We start from the raw sequence: 19,623 nt of genomic DNA on the forward strand, positions 1-19,623 counted from the left end.
AGGAGCAGCCCCACAGCACCCTGCGAATGCCCACAGAGAGCAGAGCCTTACATCACCCTGGGAACGCCCACCAAGAGCAGAGCCCCACAGCACCCTGGGAACGCCCACCGGGAGCAGCCCCACGGCACCCTGGGAACGCCCACCGGGAGCAGCCCCACGGCACCCTGGGAACGCCCACCAGGTCCTGGGCCTTAGGGTTGTTCCCCTGGAAGCTTCTGGAAGGCAGTGAAATCAGCTGTGGTCTCGTGATGCCTGGAGAGGATGCAGCCTCCAGGACATCGTGTCCCCCGCAGCATCCCATATGTGCCCTCCTAAATGAAGGGCTCAATTTGGGGGTTTCGGGGAAAAGTGAACGCAGCCCAAGGTTGAATCTGTGACTGAGAAACGGAGTGAAGAAAAGACCCCATCTGAGGGGAAACTGGAAAAGACAACGCAAGGGCGCTGTGATCTGAACGTGTGTCCCCCTTGAACCTTGTGCTGAAACAATGCCCACGGTGGCAGTGTTGAGAGGCAGGGCCTGTGTGAGGTAACTGGGTCATGAGGGTTCATGAATGGATCGGCCCGTGTGTTGACTAATAAGTTAATGGATTATGGTTATCACGGGAGTGGGCTGATGTCTTCACGAGAAGAGGAAAAGACCTGGGCTAACACAGCCCCTCACTGTGTGGCATCCTGGGCCACCTGGGGACTCTGCAGAGACCCCACCTGCAAGAAGGTCCTCACCAGATGCGGCCCTTTGACCTTGGACTTCTCAGCCTCCAGAATTGTAAGAAATGTCTCCTTTTCTTTATAAATTATTCCGTTTCAGATACTCTGTTATAAACAACTGGAATTGGACTAAGAAAATTGGTACCAGGAGTGGGGTGGTTGATAATAATGAATACTTGAACATATGGAAGCAGCTTTGGAACTGAGTAATAAGCAGAGGCTGAAAGCATTTGGAGGAGAAGCCTTTTTAAAACCCAGTATGTCTGTAAATGGATCATTGAGGGTGATTCCGGTGAGGGCCTGCCTGGAAGATAAGATGACAGGGGAAAGTTGGGAACTCTTCAGAGATCCGTTAAGTGGCCGTGACCAGGACGCTGATAGAAACATGGACCGGAAAGGCCATTCTCATGAGATTTCAGATGGAACTTTGGAGCAAGGTATTAAAACCTAGAATAAAGGCCAGCCTCGTCATAAATTAGCAAAGGCCTTGGCTGAACTGTCCATGTGGAACAGCTTTGTCAAAGGCTGAACTTGAGAGTGGTGAACAAGGGTATCTGGTAGAATAAATATCCAAGCAGCAAAGAATTAGGCTGCTGCGTGGCTACTTCCAGCCACTACCCTGAGCTGCAAAAGGGAAAAAATAGCTCGGAGATGGAATTTATCATCAAAAGAAAAGCGAGTGGAAGGATCTGGAAGCTCTTAGCCTGGCCACGTAAAGAGTGAAAGGTGTGCCGTGCCCAGGAGAGGAGCCAAGGCTCTAGACCGTTCACCAAAAGTCAGTACAGAGAGAAGGGGCTGGGTGCTGTTCTTCAAGGCTGCCTCCCGCTGCAAGCGTGGAGGCCATGGAGGGCAGAACTGTTCCGGTGGATGGGCCAGAGGTGCCCTCCACTGGCTCCCTGCCCAGGGCCTGCTGAAGACCGTGCTCCCTAAATTCCAGTGCAGCTCCAGCGCAGATAGACCCACAACTCAAGATGTGGCCATAGCATTGGCCACGGCCACGTGGCACTGATTCCGCAAGCTTGCAGAGAGCAAGATGGAGACTTGGCAGCCTCCATCCAGATTTCAAAGGATGCCATTGAAAGTCTGGGGGCCCGGGCAGAGACTCGTCCCAGGGATGGAGCCATCACAGACAGCCCCACCAGAACAAAGCCTAGTGCAGCCACGGGAACAGGACCCCACCAGGACCCCAGAGCTGTGAAGTCACTGGCAGCTCGGGAAACTTCAGGCACCAGACTCCAACCTGAAAGAGCAGCCATGTGGGCTGCACCCAGCAAAGCCGTCGGGGGGGCCCAACCCCCAGCCCGTGTGTCCAGAGGTAGCAGGTGCTGTTGGAAGAGCCCATTCCCTGAATTTAGGGTCATGTCAGCCCTGTAGGGTCAGGGCTTGCTTGGAGCCTCCACTCCTCTCTTTTTGCCTATTCCCCTGTTTTCAAGTGGGAACGTCTCAGCTGGTTGCACTGCTGTATGTCGGAAGTAGAGAACTTGTTTTGATTTCACAGGCTCGTAGATAAGACTCTGACTTTTGAGTTGCTGCTGGAATAAGTTAAGACTTTGGGAGCATGGGGTTTGTAGGAATGTATTTGTACATGATAAGGACATGAGTCTTGGGGGCAGAATGCTAAGGTTTGAATGTTCCCTCCAAAACTCATGAATGGGTCAATCTAATTAATGATTTTAGATTCAGGGGTTATCCTGGGAGCGGGACTGGTGGCTTTATAAGAAGAAGAGGAGAGACCTGAGCTGGCACACTCAGCCCCTCGCCATGGGATGCCCCGTACCGCCCCGGACTCTGTGGCATCCCCACCTGCGAGAAGGCCCTCACCAGACGTGGCTAAAAGCGACCAGTGCTGGGCCGCACACAGCCACAGCAGAGATCCCCAGTACCGAGGTCACTCAGAGTGTGTTTTCCAACCACGGTGACGTAAAGTGGGAAATCAGTAACAAAAATGGACCTGTGAGAAACACAGGCGCCTTGAAATTAAACAGTTACTTACGATGATCAAATTAATCAAAGAAGAAGTCACAGCGGAATTCAGAAAACACTTTAAACTGACTTAAGAGAATGGAAATACTACAAATAAAAATTTACGCGACTTAGCTCAAATGGGTTACAGGAAAAATACAGCCTTGAATACAAGAAGAAAGCCAGAAGAAACCTTAATTTAAGCTTTGATTTCAAGAAGCTGGACAACAACAATAAATTACATCTAAGAAAAATGAAAGAGGACAAATCAATACAGCATCAGAAACAGCGAAGTCAAAACCAGCAAAGGAAATCCAAGGCACAAGTTGGCTCCAACGAGAAGACAATGAAATGGAGAAATCCCTGCTCAAGAAAAAAAGGGAAAAGGCGAGTTTCCAATGTGAGTAAGAAAAAGACCCATCACTGAGATGATGCAGGTGTTGAGAGTTCACACAGAATGTTCTTTACAGCCTTACTCCAATACAGGCGACAGTGGACCCAAACGGACCAGCTCCTCAAAACAGCACAGCTCACCAAAGCCGACAGAAGCGTAGAAAATCCAAATGATTCAATGTCTGTTAAAGAAATCAAATCTTTTATTTAAAATGTTGCTACAAAGAAAACCCAGACCCCACTGGCTTCACCAGTAAATTCTTCCAAAAACTGAAAGAAGAAATAACCACTTTGAAAACTCATAGAAATAAAGCAAAAAACTTCCTCTTTTACTAAGAGGCCAGACGAACATTGACACTGGAAACTTAGCAGGGACATTACAAGAAGGGAAAAGCTCTCTCATCACTATTACACAAAAATCCTAACAAAATACAGCAAATAAAAAACTCATCAATATTACACAAAAATCCTAACAAAATACAGCAAATAGAAAACTCTCATCACTATTACACAAAAATCCTAACAAAATACAGCAAATAAAATCCAGCAGTCATAAAGGGCGCACGTCGGTGCCAAGTGGTTGTGTTCCATGTGGTTCAATATCATTGAGCAGAAGGAAACAGAAGGAAAAGGAGACAAATCGTAAGATCGCCTTGACAGGTGCAAAAAAGGTATCTTTCATAATCCAACATCCACTCATGATTTTTAAAATTAAGACAGAAGCAAATGTCCCTAATCTAATAAAGAATATCGCTACAGCCCTAGTATGCATCATGTTTAATGGTACAACATTGAAAAGTTTTCTGCAAGAGTGGAAACGTGCGCCTGATCAGCGCTTGTATTGAATGTAGTACAATATGACCAGAAAAAGAAAGAAAATGCAGAAAGACTGAAAAGAAAATACAGAACCAAGAGACTGAAGAACTCAGGTGCTGTTCCTGAGTGTGGGTCGAGAGGCTCCGTGCTGCGAAGCCACCAGTTCTCTGTGGCCAAGGGTTCTCGGAACCTCTTCCTCCTCCTGGTGAGGTCTTAGCCTAGTTCCCCTGAGCTATTAGCAATGTAGTTTTCCACAGAGATGGCCTGGCAGGTGGCCCAGGGCTGTGTCTCTTGTGGGGACCTGGGGCTGCGCCACTGCCCTGTGGCTACGGGAGACACAGGGTAGGAGCCGTACAGGGGAAAAATGACAAATCAGACTGCGGGCTAAAATTCAGAAGTTCTGTTCATCAAAAATGCCCTGCTGAAAGTCGAGGGGCAGCCAGAGAATGAGAAGACCTTGACACTAGGTTGCCTGACACACGTGCGTCCCGTGTGGGGGAGGGTGTGGGTCCCTTTTAAATAAGAAAAGGAGACACTGATAGAAGATGGCATGAGGTTGAACTCTCACAAAAGTAGGATTCGTGTGGCCAATAAATGATTTTAATGGTGCGCAAGTTCATTAGTCAGGGAAATGCAAAACTGAAGCCGGACGCAGATAACCAGACACCAACCAGAAAGGCTCCCATGGACAAGGAGGACATGGCCAGTGGAGATGAGACGGGGATGGGGGCAGCTGAGGCTCCCTGGGCCTCATGTCCGCCCCTTGGCGCAGCAGTCCCTGGGCGCAGCAGCCCCTGGGCAGAGTTCTGGCGGAATCGCTGTAGCTGACGCTGTGCGTCCACACCTGACTCCGCGCCTGGTAGAAATGTTTCGCTGGGGTCCCCCGAGGGCAGCATCGCTCATGACCCCCAACGACAGGAAGCCACCCAGATGCCCTCGGCCACAGAAGCGATGAAGAAGCTGTGAAGAAGCTGTGGCGTTCCCAGCTGCGGTGTCTGCAGCGAGGAGGGTCAGCCCCACGCTCCACCTGGGTGAAGCCCACAGCGCAAGCCAGAGGCCGGGCAGAAAAGCCCGCCTGAGCTGTTAGAATCTGTTGTGGTTCCTTGCGGGGCAGAGGGCCACTGGCCAGCAATGTCCTGTCTCTTTGCCTGGCCACACGGTGTGCCCACTGCAAAAGTCCATCAAGCTTTTCACGCATGGGCTTTTACACCACTTTCTGTCTATTCTACTTTGATAATAAGTTTTATAAACACTGCTTTGTTTGTGCAAACTTGAAGCTATGACTCAGAACCACAAGCCTCACAGCTCGACAGAGGGAGGGCTGCCCTTGCGGAGAGGCCAGGCCTCCAGGAGCCCTCTGGCTGGCCCTCAGGGGCTGTGGTGGCCGCCTGCTGCTGGTGGTGAGGAGCCTGAACTGCGTGCCAGGTCTGGTATTAGACAGACTCATAGTCCACAGGAGGGGATGGGCTAGAGACGCCACCTGACCACAGCCGACTGGCATCCCTGGGGCCTAAGGCCAGGAAGAGAGGGCCTTCCCCAGGGGTGCGTGGGGGCACAGCTCTGAGTCTGCACTGTGTACGTGTGTGTGTCGCTGTGTGTCCGCTGCCTGTCTGCCGTGTGTCCGTGTTACACTTGCCATCTTATGTGTGTTCCGCTCATGTCTGGTGTGTCTAGGTAACGTGTCCCTTGCGTCTGTGTGTGACTCCATGCCTGTCTAGCTGTGAGTGTGCGTCTGTGCCCACGCGTGCTGTCTGCATTGCATCCATGTGTCTGCATACATGTATGTTCTCATGTGTGCGTGTGGCAGGACACAGCGGGAAGATGGAAGAAAGGCCCACCACTCCGGAGGCGGCCCGCTGGAGAATTTTCCATTTGTTATTTTGGTTTGGTGAACATAGCCCTCTCGCGTCATGCAAAATCAGTTTTCTAAACATTAAAAACGGAGAGAAATGACATTTTGGGCCGCCGGCTGACTCTTGCCGCTGCCTCTGCTGCCCCCCTGGTGCATCCCTGAGTCACTCCCAGCAGGCCCCCCAGAACCCAAGCCTCCAGCCCGGGCAGGAAAGCCACAAAGCCCCGCCCCTGCTCTGCCGCGAGGTCTCTGGAAATGAGGGACAGCACAGCGACGTCCTGAGTCCTAAATGCGCTGCCCCTGATTTAGCCGTTTGTCACCACACAGGCTTTGGCAAAATCTCTGCGTCACTGAACAGCATTTTAACCTTCTTGAATGAGATGCCTCCTACCTTTCGGCGTCCTCTTTTCTGCACCTCTCACAGACAGCGTAAAAGAGGCCATTCCGTTGAAGTCAGTCCCCAGCCACTGAGAGCCTCGAGGGAGCACAGACCCAGCGTGGGCTGCCCACACTCCAGCCCCACCCCAGGGAGCCTGGACCTCGCGAAACGCCGAGCCAGTCCGAGAGGGGCCTGCCCAGACAGACACTGGCTACGCAATGTACACAGGGTCCTGTGCAGGGGCGCGCGCAGCCCCCTCCTGTGACCTGCTTCGTGTCATACAGAGCGCTTGTGTGTCTGGTCTGGGCGTCGTGACGTGAAGTCGACTGTTGACAGCGGGGAGTGCGAGGCGAGGATGGCTGCCCTCTCGCGTGTGCGCGTGCCTGACAGCCGCCAGTGGTTTGCCATCTGGCCAGTGACGCGAGAAGTCAGTGCGTGTGACAGAGTCACCCAGTGCGCATGACCCAGCCTGTTCTCGAGCTCCAGTGCGCTGACTGGCCAGCACGCGCAGCGTGTGCCCCCTTGGAGCGCACACGGGGAGCTGCTGGGGTGTGGTTCTGCAGAGTGCGCCTCACTGGCTCCCTGAGGTCACCGGAGCTGGGCTCTTTGAGTTGTGTTTCCATCCTGGCGTGCGCTGCGACCCTGGCCCGCGTCCTGCCCCACAGGTCCTGGTGTGTACGGCTGCTGCCCTGAGTGAAGCGCGAGTGTCATTACTGCAGCCAAGAAAGGTGCAGCCGTGGAGGTGAGCGAGGCTGCGTGAGTGGGGGTGGGAGGAGACACGCGGAGAGAGCAGGGCACAGGAGCGAGGGCGGAGTGGGAAGACGGTGGAGAGCAAAGAGGAGAGAGCGAAGCAGGAGGGGAGGGGAGCTGAGGTTGGAGCAGGCAGAGTGGCGAGACGAGGGTGAGGGAGGACACGCGCGTGCCAGGGAGGGGAGTGGGACAGGAGGGGAATGGAGAGGGAGGGAATGTGGGGCGAGGGAGTGGCATGAGGAGCGCAGCGGTGGGGACGGGGGGGGAGTGCGGTAGCAATGGGAGGAGAGCATTGGCGGCGGGATGCGGAGAACAGGGTGCGGAGCAGGGCTCGGGAGCAGCCTACTACGCCTTAGAGCTCCCTGCACAAGGGCCCTTTCCTTTCAGAAACTGAAGGCCCACCAGGGAGCCCCTGGGGTCCTGGAGGCGTGGCCTGTCCCCGCCCTCCACCCACAGGGATGGAGGGGTCTGTAGAGCCTGTGACATTCTGGAAACAGATGTAGACGGGGCGTGTGCTTCCCTGGGGCCCGGAGGCCCATCCGCTGGCTGCACAATGATGTGGCAGTAACCCTCCACGGCGTGCGGCCAGGGGACCCCACATGGCGGAAGGGACTTCCATCCATGCAGCCTTTCTTGCGAGACAGCAGCCCTTTTCCCATTGCTCACCACGCACCATCCAGCTGCCGTCCTCAGGCCTGGGCAGCGACAGAGGGTGTGTCCACGTTCCTGCAGGCTTCTGCAAGGTGATGCGTCTGGCCATGAGTCCCACCGCCTTCTCCCACCTGCTGGCCTGCGCCCAGCAGTTCCGGAAGCAGACCCAGGCCCAGGTGTACAATGAGGACATGGCCCTGAACGCAGGCTCGGTGAGGCCCTCCAGACTCCAAGCCACCCTGCCAGGACCCTCTGCCCCACCCCTGAGAGCCAGGACCCCAGCGAGGTGGGGGGAGGGGCGGGGCGCTAAGCCAGGCTGCTGTAGGGCTTGGGCCATCCCGACACCCAGGCACTGCCCAACTCCCAGGCCAAGTTCCATGTCGGGGGAGAACTCACTCCTTGGACTCCTTGGCCTTGTCTGATCCCTGAAGTGCAGACAAAAAGGAGGGACCCGGCCGACTGCTCTGCAGAGCTCAGGGTCACTCATGCCCAGCTGTCCCCACCGGCGGGACCCTCCATGGTGCGGGCAGAGGAGTGGGTGGGGGCTGGGGTCTCAGGGTGACCCTCCAGAGGATGGGCCAGGTGCTGTGGGGCCCTCATTACCGAGCCAGGCGCCCTTGTCCACCACGCTGTTCACAGAAGGGGCAGGAGCTCGGCCTTTCCGCAGGGGTCTGGCCCGCGTGCGGTCTGGGCCATGCACCCTCTTTGCTATGGGGGCCTCTTGTTTGGGTTGAGTAGGAGCCAGAAGGCCTCCAGGTGGAAGAGAAGGAGTGCCCTGTGCAGAGGCTCAGCAGCATCCTGGGGCCCCTGGAGGAGCTTCTGCAGCCGCTCTTCCCCCTGCTCAGCCTCTCCGAGGCCAGGTACCAGGGATGACGTTGCAGCCGCTCCCCACCACACTCATGCATGGACACGTGTGTCCAGTGCCGTGGCCAACCACGTGTGCTTGCTGTGACTTCTCGGCCGCCTTTGTTCCAGACTCCGCGCCGCCCGCCTGCTCCCAGGAAGCAGTTCTTCCTGGTTCTGCCTCCATTCCTGCCTGGAGGAGTACTGCCCACTGCCCACTCCCCATGGCCCCTCCAGCCCCCGGCCCAAAAGTGGGGTGGGACGGCAAGCACCTCCGAGGGACCGCCCGGGCTCCTTTGATTTGGGGTGGGAAGGAAGGCAGAGGGACAGACACCTGGCACCGTTTAGCTTGGCTGGTGGATCAGATCAGAGATGATCCCGAAATCCTGTGGCTCATCCCAGCCCCACCTCAGTGGGACCATCCCAGAAGTGAGTGTGGGGATTCGTGGCGCTGCTGCCTTAGAGTGAAACAGGCTGAGGAGGGGTCGCCTGTATTCCAAGCGTTTGTTATCTGTCTGTTTCTGTTATCTATCTGTTATCTGTCTCTTTTCGAATATATCACCTGATTTTCAGAGTGCAGATGCCCGCGGTCGTTGCCGATTCAGGGAAGTCGAAGGGCAAAGACAAGGAGAGGAAAATGTCCACAGGACACAGTGAGTGGGGTGGGTGCGGCCGCCCGGCCCGGGGTACTTGTCCTGCCAGAAGAGGTGGGGTTGGGATCCACCCACCCATCCAGGAACGCCAAGGGGGGTCAGGAGCCCAGGAGCCCCACAAGCCCTGCAGCCCCTCCCTCTGAGGCCTCCCTGCGCATAGGGTCCCTGGAAGGTTCTGTGCACAGCCACGGACCGGGTAGGAGGGTCCGTGCCTTTCCGGATAGGAGGCTCCGGGTAGGAGGCTCTGTGCCAAGCCCCCTGAGAGCACCACGGAAGCCAGCACAGCTCCCTCGCGTGGTGGATTGGCAGCCCCGCCACACCACGCGTGCTTGCTAACAAAACAAATCATGTGGAGGGACAGGCATGATGGGAGGCTGTTCCTCACCCCATTCTGGGGCATCTGGAGGAGAAGGTGGCATGGAGTCGAGGCAGGCTGCCAGCCTTTCCCAGTGCCCAGCAGTCAAGTCAGGAGACGGAGCCTTGCGGCCCCGTGGGAGGGGTCCCGTCTTCAGGAGCTGATCTCCCTGCACGGCTGTTTCCCAGACACAGTCCAGCCCGAGGTTGCGGATAAGATCATCTTGGTTGCAGACAGGCATCTCCTGGAGCTGCCACTGGAAGGCCTCTCTGTGTTTGATGAAGCGACAATTTCCTCTGTGTCACGAGAATTTTCGCTTCAAATGTTGTGGAATCGCCTCCATCAAGAAGAGCCAGGTAGGGACTGCCCTTAGCCACCTTAATGTCTAATTTTAAAATAGAAATATTTATTTTTCAGATGAAACAATGTTAGCTCCTATCAAAAAATAATCATCAAATGTTGCAACATTTTTCTAGGCATTTATTCATTCAAAGATATTTATAGGATATAAACACTCACCAATCTGGGCAACATGGCAAGAGTGCATCTCTACAAGAAATTTTAAAATTAGCTGGGCATGGTGGTGTGCACCTGTGGTCCCAGCCACTCAGGAGGATGGTTTGAGCCTGGGAGACGGAGGCTTTGGGGAGCTGAGATGGCACCACTGCACTCCAGCCTGGGCAACAGAGTGAGACCCTGTCAAAAATAAAATATGTATGTATATATATAAACACTCAAAACTGTTTATAAAATACCTGCTATGTGCCAGTATCCTGGTGCCAACACACAGGGAAGACAAACTTAATGCTGTTCTTGCCCCCACAAACATCTGTTTCAAAGGAGGAGACCAGATGTGTAGTAAACAGCCAGCCTCTCCGTTAATCACTCAGACTGTGAAGAGCAATGAGGGGAGAGCGCGGAAGGCCCTGACCTCGGCTGGGATTCGGGGGTGACGGCATTCTGTGACTGGGTGCTGGCTGTGCAGACGTGCCCGGTTTGTGAAACTTCCCCAAGCCCTACACTTGCGGTATGTGCAGTTTTCTGCATATATGTGGCACTTCAATATCAAAATTAAAAATAAATAGATTGGACTTTTGCTTCCATCTCAGATGAAGTAACGTGGACCAGATTTGTCCTTCCAGCTGAGATAACTATGAACCAGAGAAAAACACATGAAATGAGGGTTTCAAACACTGACCAGCAGGCCACGCAGGACGGGAATCCTTGAAAGAGGGGTTGGCTGGTGAGTGCCACGGCGGCCCCCCCCCGGCTCTTACCCCCTGGGGAGTTTCCAGGTCACAACATTGTTGGGAGGGGGGGGCGGGAAGAGCCCAGGGGTCTCCCCAAGTTGAGGACAGGCAGTTTGGAGTCTGGGGAAACCGACAGCTACAACGTGCAGGGCGGGACGCCCGGAAGGAGAGAGCTGCGAGGAACAGCCACTCCGAGATCTGCAGAGCCCCTGGCAGGAAGACGGCCACCGCCTGTGTGCGAGGCCAGGGAAAGAGACAGCTCTGAAAACAGTGAAAAGACGGATAAACACTTAAAACTCCTCTATTTTCAAAATCTCTTTAAGATGTTTTGAGCAAAAGTTTAGAGCAAAAGAAAATAATAATGGTGTGGGGTTTTATAACATAAATGTGAAATGAATAACAACAGCACCAAAGATGAGAGGGAGGGAGTGGAAGCAAAGTATGTAAAGGCTCCATCCTCTAGAGACAGTGGTATAATATTACTTGAAGATAGACTGTGATAAAGTTATAAACTATACATCCTCAAGTAATCAATAAAAACAAAACAACAAGAAAAACAAACAACTCCCCCCCCCGAGTTTATAGCAAATACATAATGAAGAAGATGAAATGGAATCATAAGCACCCCTTAATCCAAAACACAGAAAAAAAGGGAAGAGAGAACAGATAGGAAAAATAAAAAAGAAATAGCAAGATAGTATATTTCAACCCAACCATATCCATAATCACATTAAGTGTGCTGTGTGCCCTGTGCCGTGAGGGTCAGCGGAGCTTCCTCGTCCTGCACCACCAGGGCTTTACACCCTTGGCTGGCACCTCTCACTCCCCCAGCCCCTGGCAGCCACCGCTCACTCTGCTTCTGTGAGCTGAACTCTTAGATTCCTCATATATATGGAATCATGCAGCCTCTGGCTTTCAGTGCCTCACTTTTTTCACTTTGTATCATGTCCTTGGGGTTCATCCATGTTGTCGCAAATGGCAGGATGTCATCTTGTTAAGGCTGAGAGCTACTCCGTCATCACCTTTACCTGTCACCTTTTCATCAACCTGTTAGCCATGTGTGTGTCTTCTTTAGAGAAATGTCCATTCAGGTCCTTGGCCCATTCTTTGACTGGGTTGTTTGTTTGTTTGTTTACTATTGAATTATAGGAGTTCTTTATATACTTAGGCTATTGATCCCTTATCAAATATACATTCTACATTCATTTTCTCCCACTCCATAGATCACTTTTGCATTGTGTTATTTCCTTAGCTATACAGAAGCTTTTCAGTTTGATATGATCTCACATGTTTATTTCTGCTTGTGTTGCTTATGATTTCGATGTCATATCCAAAAAATCATTGCCAAGACCCAGTCAAGGAGCTTTTCTCCTGTGTTTTCTTCTAGTAGTTTTATGGTTTCAGGTCTTCCATTTAAGCCTTTAATCCATTTTGGATTGATTTTTGTAGATGGTGTAAGATAAGGCTCCAAACTCATTGTCTTGTGTGTGGATATTGGGTTACCCCAACACCATTTATTGACGAGACTGTCATTTCCCCATTGGGTGTTCTTGGCACCTTTATCAAATATCAATTGACCCTGAATGTGTGGGTTTATTTCTGGATCCTCCATTCTCTTGTGTCGGGCCCAGTGTCTGCTTTTATAACAGTGCCATACTGTTTTGATTAGTATAGCTTTGTAGCATAATTTCAAGCCAGGTAATATGATGCCACCAGCTTTGTTCTTGCTCAGGATTGCTTTGATTATTCAGGGTCTTTTGTGGCTCCTTGTAAATTTTAGGATTGCTTTTCTATTTCTGTCAAAAATGCCATTGGAATTTTGATACTGCATTGAATCTGTAGATTGCTTTGGGTAATATGGGCATTTAAAAATGTTAATTCTTCCAATTAAAGAACACAGGATATCTTCCCATTTATTTATGTCTCCTTCAGCTTCTTTCATCAGTGTCTTACAGTTTCCAAGGCACAGATCTCTCACTTCATAGTTGAATTTATTCCTAAATATTTTATTCTTTCTGATGCTATTAGAAATAGGGTGGTTTTCTTAATTTCTTAATCAGATAGTTCATTGGTAATGTATAGAAATACTGATTTTTGTATGTTGATTTTGTATCTTGCAACTTTACTTAATTTATTAGTTCTAACAGTTTTCTGGTAGAGTCTTTGAGGTCTTGTATATATATAAGAGCTTGTTATCTGCAAACAGATAATTTCACATCTTTTTTTCTGATGTATGTCCTGTCATTTCTCTTTCTTTTTTAATTTTTTTTTATTTCTTTTGGAGATGAAGTCTCGCCCTGTTGCCCAGGCTGGAGTGCAGTGGCATGATCTCAGCTCACTGCAACCTCCGCCTCCCGAGTTCAAGCAATTCTCCTGCCTCAGCCTCCCAAGTAGCTGGGATAACAGGTGCACGCCACCACACACAGCTAATTTTTGTAATTTTAGTAGAGATGGGGTTTCACCATGTTGGTCAGGCTGGTCTCAAACTCCTGACCTCAGGTGATCCACCCACCTTGGCCTCCCAAAGTGTTGGGATTACAGGCGTGAGCCACCGCGCCCAGCCTGCTATTTCTCTTTCTTTCCTGACTGCTCCAGCAGGGACTTCCAGCGCTGTTTAAACAGAAGTGTCAAGAGTGGGCTTCCTTGCCTCGTTTCTGATCTTAGGTGAAAGCTTTGTGCTTTTCACTGTTAGCTGTGGTTTGACATTAGGTGTGTTTGGGGTTTTTTTAATCTTTCTTCACCTCATGATCATGAAAATATTCTCCGATGACATCCTCTAAATGCATTTCTTTCGTTTTCCACCTTTCACGTTTCCACCTAACTGCCATCTGAGATGGACTCTGTGGAGTGGGAGGTGGAGTTTAAGGTTTTTTTCTCCAAGGGGATCCAGCTGTCTGTGCATCGCTTATTGAAACATCCTTCCCTTCCCCACGGCCTGGCGCAGCCACCACCGTTGTGGCAGGGGCAGAACAGGAAAGCAGCAGCCCGACTAGACACTCTAACAACAGTGTGGCTGGCAGGACACAGGCCGCCCAGAGGTGCCCACGGCCCAGCCCCGGTGCCTGTGAGCCTGCGACGTCGCGTGGTTCTGGGGCTTTGCAGATACGATTCCAGACTTGAGATGGGAGGTGATCCTGTGGATATGGGAGGGCCCAGGTGATGACAAAGCCCTCACACGAGAGAAGCAGGAAGGCCAGAGAAAGAGCTTGGGGGCTGCAGTGCTGATGGTGAGGATGGAGACCATGGCCGGGAACCAGGAACGGATTCTCCCCGGGAGCCTCCAGAAAGAAGGTGGCCGGGCTGGTGCGCCATTGTGACCCGGTGAACCCCATTCGGACCTCCGATTCCCAGAACCATCAGAGAGGAAGCGGTGCCATGTTTAGCCCCCATTTTGTAGTAATTGGTTAACGGCAGCCACAGAAACTAACAGAACCCTCACCACAGAGTAACTGAAAGCCAGGCTGCTGGTGATCTAAGTGTTTTTGAAATGCATTACCCAGCGGCCACAAAAGGAAGAGATAGGCTGAGCCTTGAGTGTCCTCAGGCGCAAACCACTGAGTCTGGGGCACCACGAACCGCTGAGTCTGGGGCGCCACCAGGTGTGGCCGCACCGCGTGGTAAAACGCTAAGGGCACCACCAGAGAGCTGGTGTGCAAACTCCCAAAGAATAGAGAAGGAAGAATGAATGAGGAAGACGAATGGGCCAGTTACCTCAATCAAGGCATCCAACAGCTAGTAATGGAGAAACGCGTAGAAAACCAGGACAAATAGAAATAGAAAGTAAGATGGTAGAAGTTGGCCAATTTATGTCGTATATCAAAAAAAGTAAATTGGCCAACCCTGCTAACGAGACGACAGGGGAGATAAGAGGATGCAGCTGCATGCCCTTTGCAGGAACATGCCCACTGCAAGTGATAAACCAAGAGAAGCGAAAATGAGTAAATATTTAAGAGTAACCCGGAGGGCTGGTGTCTGGCGAGGGAAACAGACTTTAGAGCCCGGCATTATTAGGGACATGGACACCATGAGAATCGAAGGTCCACCTCCTCAGAGACGTGAACTAGCCTCCAAATACAAGCAGCAATAAAAAGCAGAAACTGCGGGGTGCGGCCGTTGACCAGCCCCGACGCTGGGAGATCTTACTGTGCCTGGATTACTGACGGGTCTGACAGACAAAGCAAAAAGAGGGAATTCGGGGTGATGTAATTAACAATCCTGGCTTAATAGAGACATGGAACTCTGTACCTCAAAAAGGGTGATTTGCAATCTTTTCAAGTACGCTGGGAATAATCACAAAATTGAGAAGCAGATCCCACCGTGTCTCAGACGCCGGCAGACGGCCCACACCTGAGGCCAGTGTGAGGAGGGCGGAAAGCAGTCCAAGGCAGACTTTTTTCCATCCTCGCACACTTGAAAATTCAAGACCACACTTCTAGATATCTCATGGGACTCAGAAGAAATGAAATGATCATGGAAATGTCAAAAACTAGTGAGATGTTGCTAAACATAACTTTGAAGGTGTTGCAGCTGTAAATGTCGTTGTTAGAACAGGAAGAGCACCAGGAATTCGGAAGCTCAGCACCTGATTTAAGAAGTCAGAGTCGGCCAGGGCGGTGGCTCCCGCCTGTGATCCCAGCACTGTGGGAGGCCGAGACGGGCGGATCACGAGGTCAGGAGATCGAGACCATCCTGGCTAACACGGTGAAACCCCGTCTCTACTAAAATACAAAAAACTAGCCGGGCGAGGTGGCGGGCGCCTGTAGTCCCAGCTACTCGGGAGGCTGAGGCGGGAGAATGACGGGAACCCGGGAGGCGGAGCTTGCCGTGAGCTGAGATCCGGCCACTGCACTCCAGCCCGGGCGACAGAGTGAGACTCCGTCTCAAAAAAAAAAAAAAGAAGTCAGAGCAAGGAGGCAGAATAATCACAGGGTGAGCGGAGGAGCACATGCAGAAAGTACCCAAGATGACGCCAAGGAAACAGAGATGCCACAGAGAAGAGCCACCAAGAAAGCCCGAAACGGAAAGAGACACAGCCCTGACGACGCGCCAGAGGCGACCAGAGAACATGGAGGCCTCCAAGCAACTTTGAATCAACATAGCAAAGCCCCTGGGCAGCAAGGACAAAATACTAGGAGAAAACACTTTCAGATGCCAGGAACAAAGCAAACCTGAATAGTCTCATAACCAATAAAAAAGGACATCGATGGATTTAAGTCTGCCTACAAAAAATATATCCTTTTTTCCACGTTTCCACTGAATTCTGCCAGACTGTCAAGAAACAGAGCATGTCAGCATTAGATAAATCTTCTCGGTATCAGAAAAAGTAGACAGCTCCTCCCATCCTTCCCTAGGCCAGCCTAACTCCTCCCAGATGCTCCAGAACAGCACAAAAAATACATAAAAAGATAAGCTGTCATCACTCAGTTTAGCCTTTTCTCTCCCCTTCTTCCCACTTCCTGACAGGGTCTCGCTCTGTCACCCAGGCTGGAGTGTGGTGACACAATCACAGCTCACTGCAGCCTCCACCTCCTGGGCTCAAGCCATCCTCCCACCTCAGCCTCCCGAATAGCCTGGACTATAGGTGGAGGACACCATTCCTGGCTAGGTGTTTTTTAGAAACAGGAGCTAACTATGTTGCCCAGGTTGGTCTCGAACTCCTGGGCTCAAGCGATCCTCCCACCTCGGCCTCCCAAAACACTGAGATTACAGGCATGAGACACTGTGCCCGGCCCCAGTTTAACCTTAAAATACTACAGATGTCCTAGAGGAACAGTCGTGTGAGCATTTCAGTCAGTGCAGGGTGAAAGCATTTGATAAAATGCACACATTTACTTTGTGAGCCAGGAACCGAACGCAATGCCCCATCCTGATAAATCCATCAAAAGCTAGAGAGAGCCTCCTTCTTAATGGGGCTCCCTTAGAAGCAGCCTCTCTCTGAAGGGGGTGAAGCAGTGAGCCCCATCTGTGCATCCATTCTGCTGTCTGCTGGAGGCCCCAACATAGGCACACAGAAAGGAAAGAAAAGACGGGGCACAAACAGGAGGGAAGTGGCCATCCTTCTCAGGCACATGGCTGTCTACGCAGAGCCTGCAAAAGAAAGTGTTTGTGTAGAAAGGGGCAGGTTGTAAATCCCTGTACAGAAGGCCCTGGAACCAGCGAGGGGCACAGGCATGGCAGGCACACTGGTGAGTACCTAGTGGGGTGTGTGAATGGCCGGCCAGGTGGGCCTTGGAGCCTTTGGAGAGTGGTTCTTCCTTGAGGACTTTCCCCAACCCTGTGAACCTTTGCATTTCAGAAGTTATTGCCATGTCAACTTTACAAAAATTAAAATTGCTTATTTTCACAACTTGTGTTTTTTCATTGAAGTGAAATTTGCATAACATGAAATTAACCGACAGTGTGGCCAGATGGCTGCATCGAGCTTGCCTCTTTCTTGTCTTCAACAGAAGGTGGCGTGAAAAAGGAGGGGAGAAGCAGAGACCCCAAAAAGAGAAGCCTAGTGAAGAAGAGCAGGAAGGTAGGTGGGAGTCTGTGGTGGGGGATCGGGCTGGTGGGCACAGCTGGAGGTCAGGCTCCTGGTCCCTGCACCTGGCGTGACCCTGCTCTGTGGTTGCAGGGCAGTGTCCCCCGGACCATCCCCGCTGACTGCATCATAGTCGACTCCAACAACTTCAAGTGTATCCTTTGATGAGCCCCGGTGGGGGGACCGAGACCCCACCCTGTGCTCCCATTTCTCCTTGACCAGGACCCAGTCATTGTGGACCCATACGAGGAGGCCCAGGGCCCAGGTGGGTGCTGCACAGGGCTCCCTGTTCAGGCACATGCCAGCCTCGGGCCTCCTGCCGCCCTGCAGTCGTGGGCAGCAGCTGGTGCCCCACTCCTCGAGGCTCCAAAATCTGCATATGTGCTTGCCCTGTTTTGGCTTTAAATATTTTAATTTGTTGGGGTTTTCTCTCTGGCTGGCCTGGTTCTACCATCACCCCACAGGGCACGGCAGGGCACTGACACATCCGCCTGCATTCACTGTGGCCCCTCCCCAGGGCCCCGGCCCTGCACACGTGTGTCTGATGAAGTACCGTGCTCTGTACCCACCCCGTTCTCCTTGCAGAAATGCTGACTCCTGTCTGCGTCACCCAAGACGTTTTGGAAAGATTCCAAGACACATTCACTTCGCGATGGGTGGGACATCTGGGAAGCAAGCACTTTCCCAGGTTCGGATCTGGGCTCCCAGGAGTCGTTTACAGTGTGGCAGGTCTCGAGGGTCCAGCGGGGAGCCACTGCCCCCACCCCCGGCTCCCTGGGTCTGCCCTGCAGGTCCCACCAGGTACAGCATGCGATGCTGAGACAGACCCAGCTCCTTGAGTCCTCACAGAGACTGGGCGAGGGGCACTGTTACCCCACTTTACAGATGGCAACCTGGGGCCCCCAGGGTCACCGATAGCACGTGGTCCAGCAGCAGGGGCTGCCTCTTCACCACCAGCACTGCAGCCCCTCCAGAGACCACTCGCAGACTCTGCCCCCAGATGCCCTCGGGGTTCTGTGGTCCAGAGGTGTCCACAAGCAGCCAGCAAGGAACCAGAGCAACCAGGGAGAGCGCACCACGGGTGGGAGGGGTCGCTGGGTTGCTCAATGTCATTCAGGCTCCATGCCAGGGCGCATGGCTGTCCGAGGGGCAGGTGTGCACAGGCAGGTGTGTGCAGGGGCAGAGTGTGTCAGGAGAGCGGGCGCCTGCAGGGGCAGGGCTGGGGATCCTGGATATGGAAGGAGGGACCCTGGGTCTGTTCACTGTTTTCCCCTGTCCTGGATGTGACTGGGCTGCATTGACTCCCATGTGCTGGTGGCCATTGGAAGCCGCCCCAGCCTTCCCGCAGCCAGCACCCGCCTAGGGAGGCTGTTCATTCAGCACAGCAGTCAGTTGCTCAGTAGTGGGTGTCCCTTGACTGGCTACGTCAGACCCCTGTTGTCAGAGCACAGTGAGGGCAGCGTGGGCATTGGGAACAAGAAAGAAAGTTCAGTTGAATGCACAAGGTGGACATGGCGTGGACCCACAGGATGTGGCCGCTTTAAGAACACACAGTGGGGTCTGGCGTATGGTGCATTGGGCACTGTGACCGCGCTCTTCTCTCTCTGCAGCCAGGCCCAGTGGGGCAGGCCCTGGCAGGCTGTAGCGGCTTTTGTACTTCTATGGGGATGGGACTTCTCTGGTCCCATATATTTATGTGGAGGATTGTCGCCATGGACTTGCAAGGTGAGAGGTCGCCTTGGCACCCTCCCCCAGGGGCCAGGACAATTCGCCTGAGGGACAAAGCAGGGCCACTGCTAACCTACTGGGGTGGCCCCCACCCTCTGCGCCACAGCCCCTTCCTAACTCCCCAATCTCTGTGTCCGCAGGCCTCTCCTGCCCCCTCCCCCCCACCCTCTCGTGGCTGCAGCCTCTTCTATCCCGCCTCTTGCCGCAGCCCCTACTGCCCCCCACCCTCGCGTCGCAGCCCCCTCCTGCCCCACCCTCTGCGGGCCGGCAGCCCTCCTGTCCCACCCTCGTGGCCGCAGCCCTCCTGTCTGTAGGTGGGATGCACCTCTGCCACCCCTGCACCCCCTGCCTGGCCACCAGATGTGGAGAGTCACAGGAGCTTCTGGCCTTCCCATCCTTTCATTTCTGAGTGGCCCCCCACCTGCCCCAGCTGGCGCTTTTCAGACCTGCAGGCCAGGAGTCAGGCTGGGCCAGAGCCCAGGAAGGCTGGGTGGGCAAATTCAGGACCTCAGCTGGGTCACAGCCCCTCCCTCAGGGCCCTGTAGTCTAACCATAGGCACTTGGGGCCTTTGGGGGGGGCCTTCCCCTCACTGTCCACCAGCCTGGAAGGGCTGCCGGTGTGGTCCTGCCGTGCCCGGCACAGTGCCACCCAGCCCAGCTCCAGCACAAGGGGGCTTCTTCGGCAGCGCAGGTGGGATGGGCACAAGCAGGGCTGGGGCATGGCATGAGCAGAGCACATGCGGTGGGGGCACATCACCCC

General features: G+C 53.1%; 1 protein-coding gene across 1 annotated transcript in view; it reads left to right on the forward strand.

Moving 5' to 3' along the window:
- The window catches only part of CFAP46 (cilia and flagella associated protein 46), a 122,997-nt gene that overhangs the window by 99,547 nt on the left and 3,827 nt on the right, over positions 1 to 19,623 (forward strand). Inside the window, 12 exon segments of the mRNA XM_017893795.1 lie at positions 6,059 to 6,101; positions 6,103 to 6,183; positions 7,541 to 7,723; positions 8,250 to 8,371; positions 8,928 to 9,007; positions 9,551 to 9,718; positions 17,059 to 17,129; positions 17,229 to 17,289; positions 17,365 to 17,400; positions 17,721 to 17,823; positions 18,746 to 18,756; positions 18,759 to 18,860. Of these exon segments, the coding sequence (XP_017749284.1) occupies positions 6,059 to 6,101; positions 6,103 to 6,183; positions 7,541 to 7,723; positions 8,250 to 8,371; positions 8,928 to 9,007; positions 9,551 to 9,718; positions 17,059 to 17,129; positions 17,229 to 17,289; positions 17,365 to 17,400; positions 17,721 to 17,823; positions 18,746 to 18,756; positions 18,759 to 18,860 (1,061 nt within the window).

Source organism: Rhinopithecus bieti, unplaced genomic scaffold, assembly GCF_001698545.2.
Source record: "Rhinopithecus bieti isolate Rb0 unplaced genomic scaffold, ASM169854v2 scaffold_24263, whole genome shotgun sequence".
NCBI classification, from domain to species: Eukaryota; Metazoa; Chordata; class Mammalia; order Primates; family Cercopithecidae; genus Rhinopithecus; species Rhinopithecus bieti.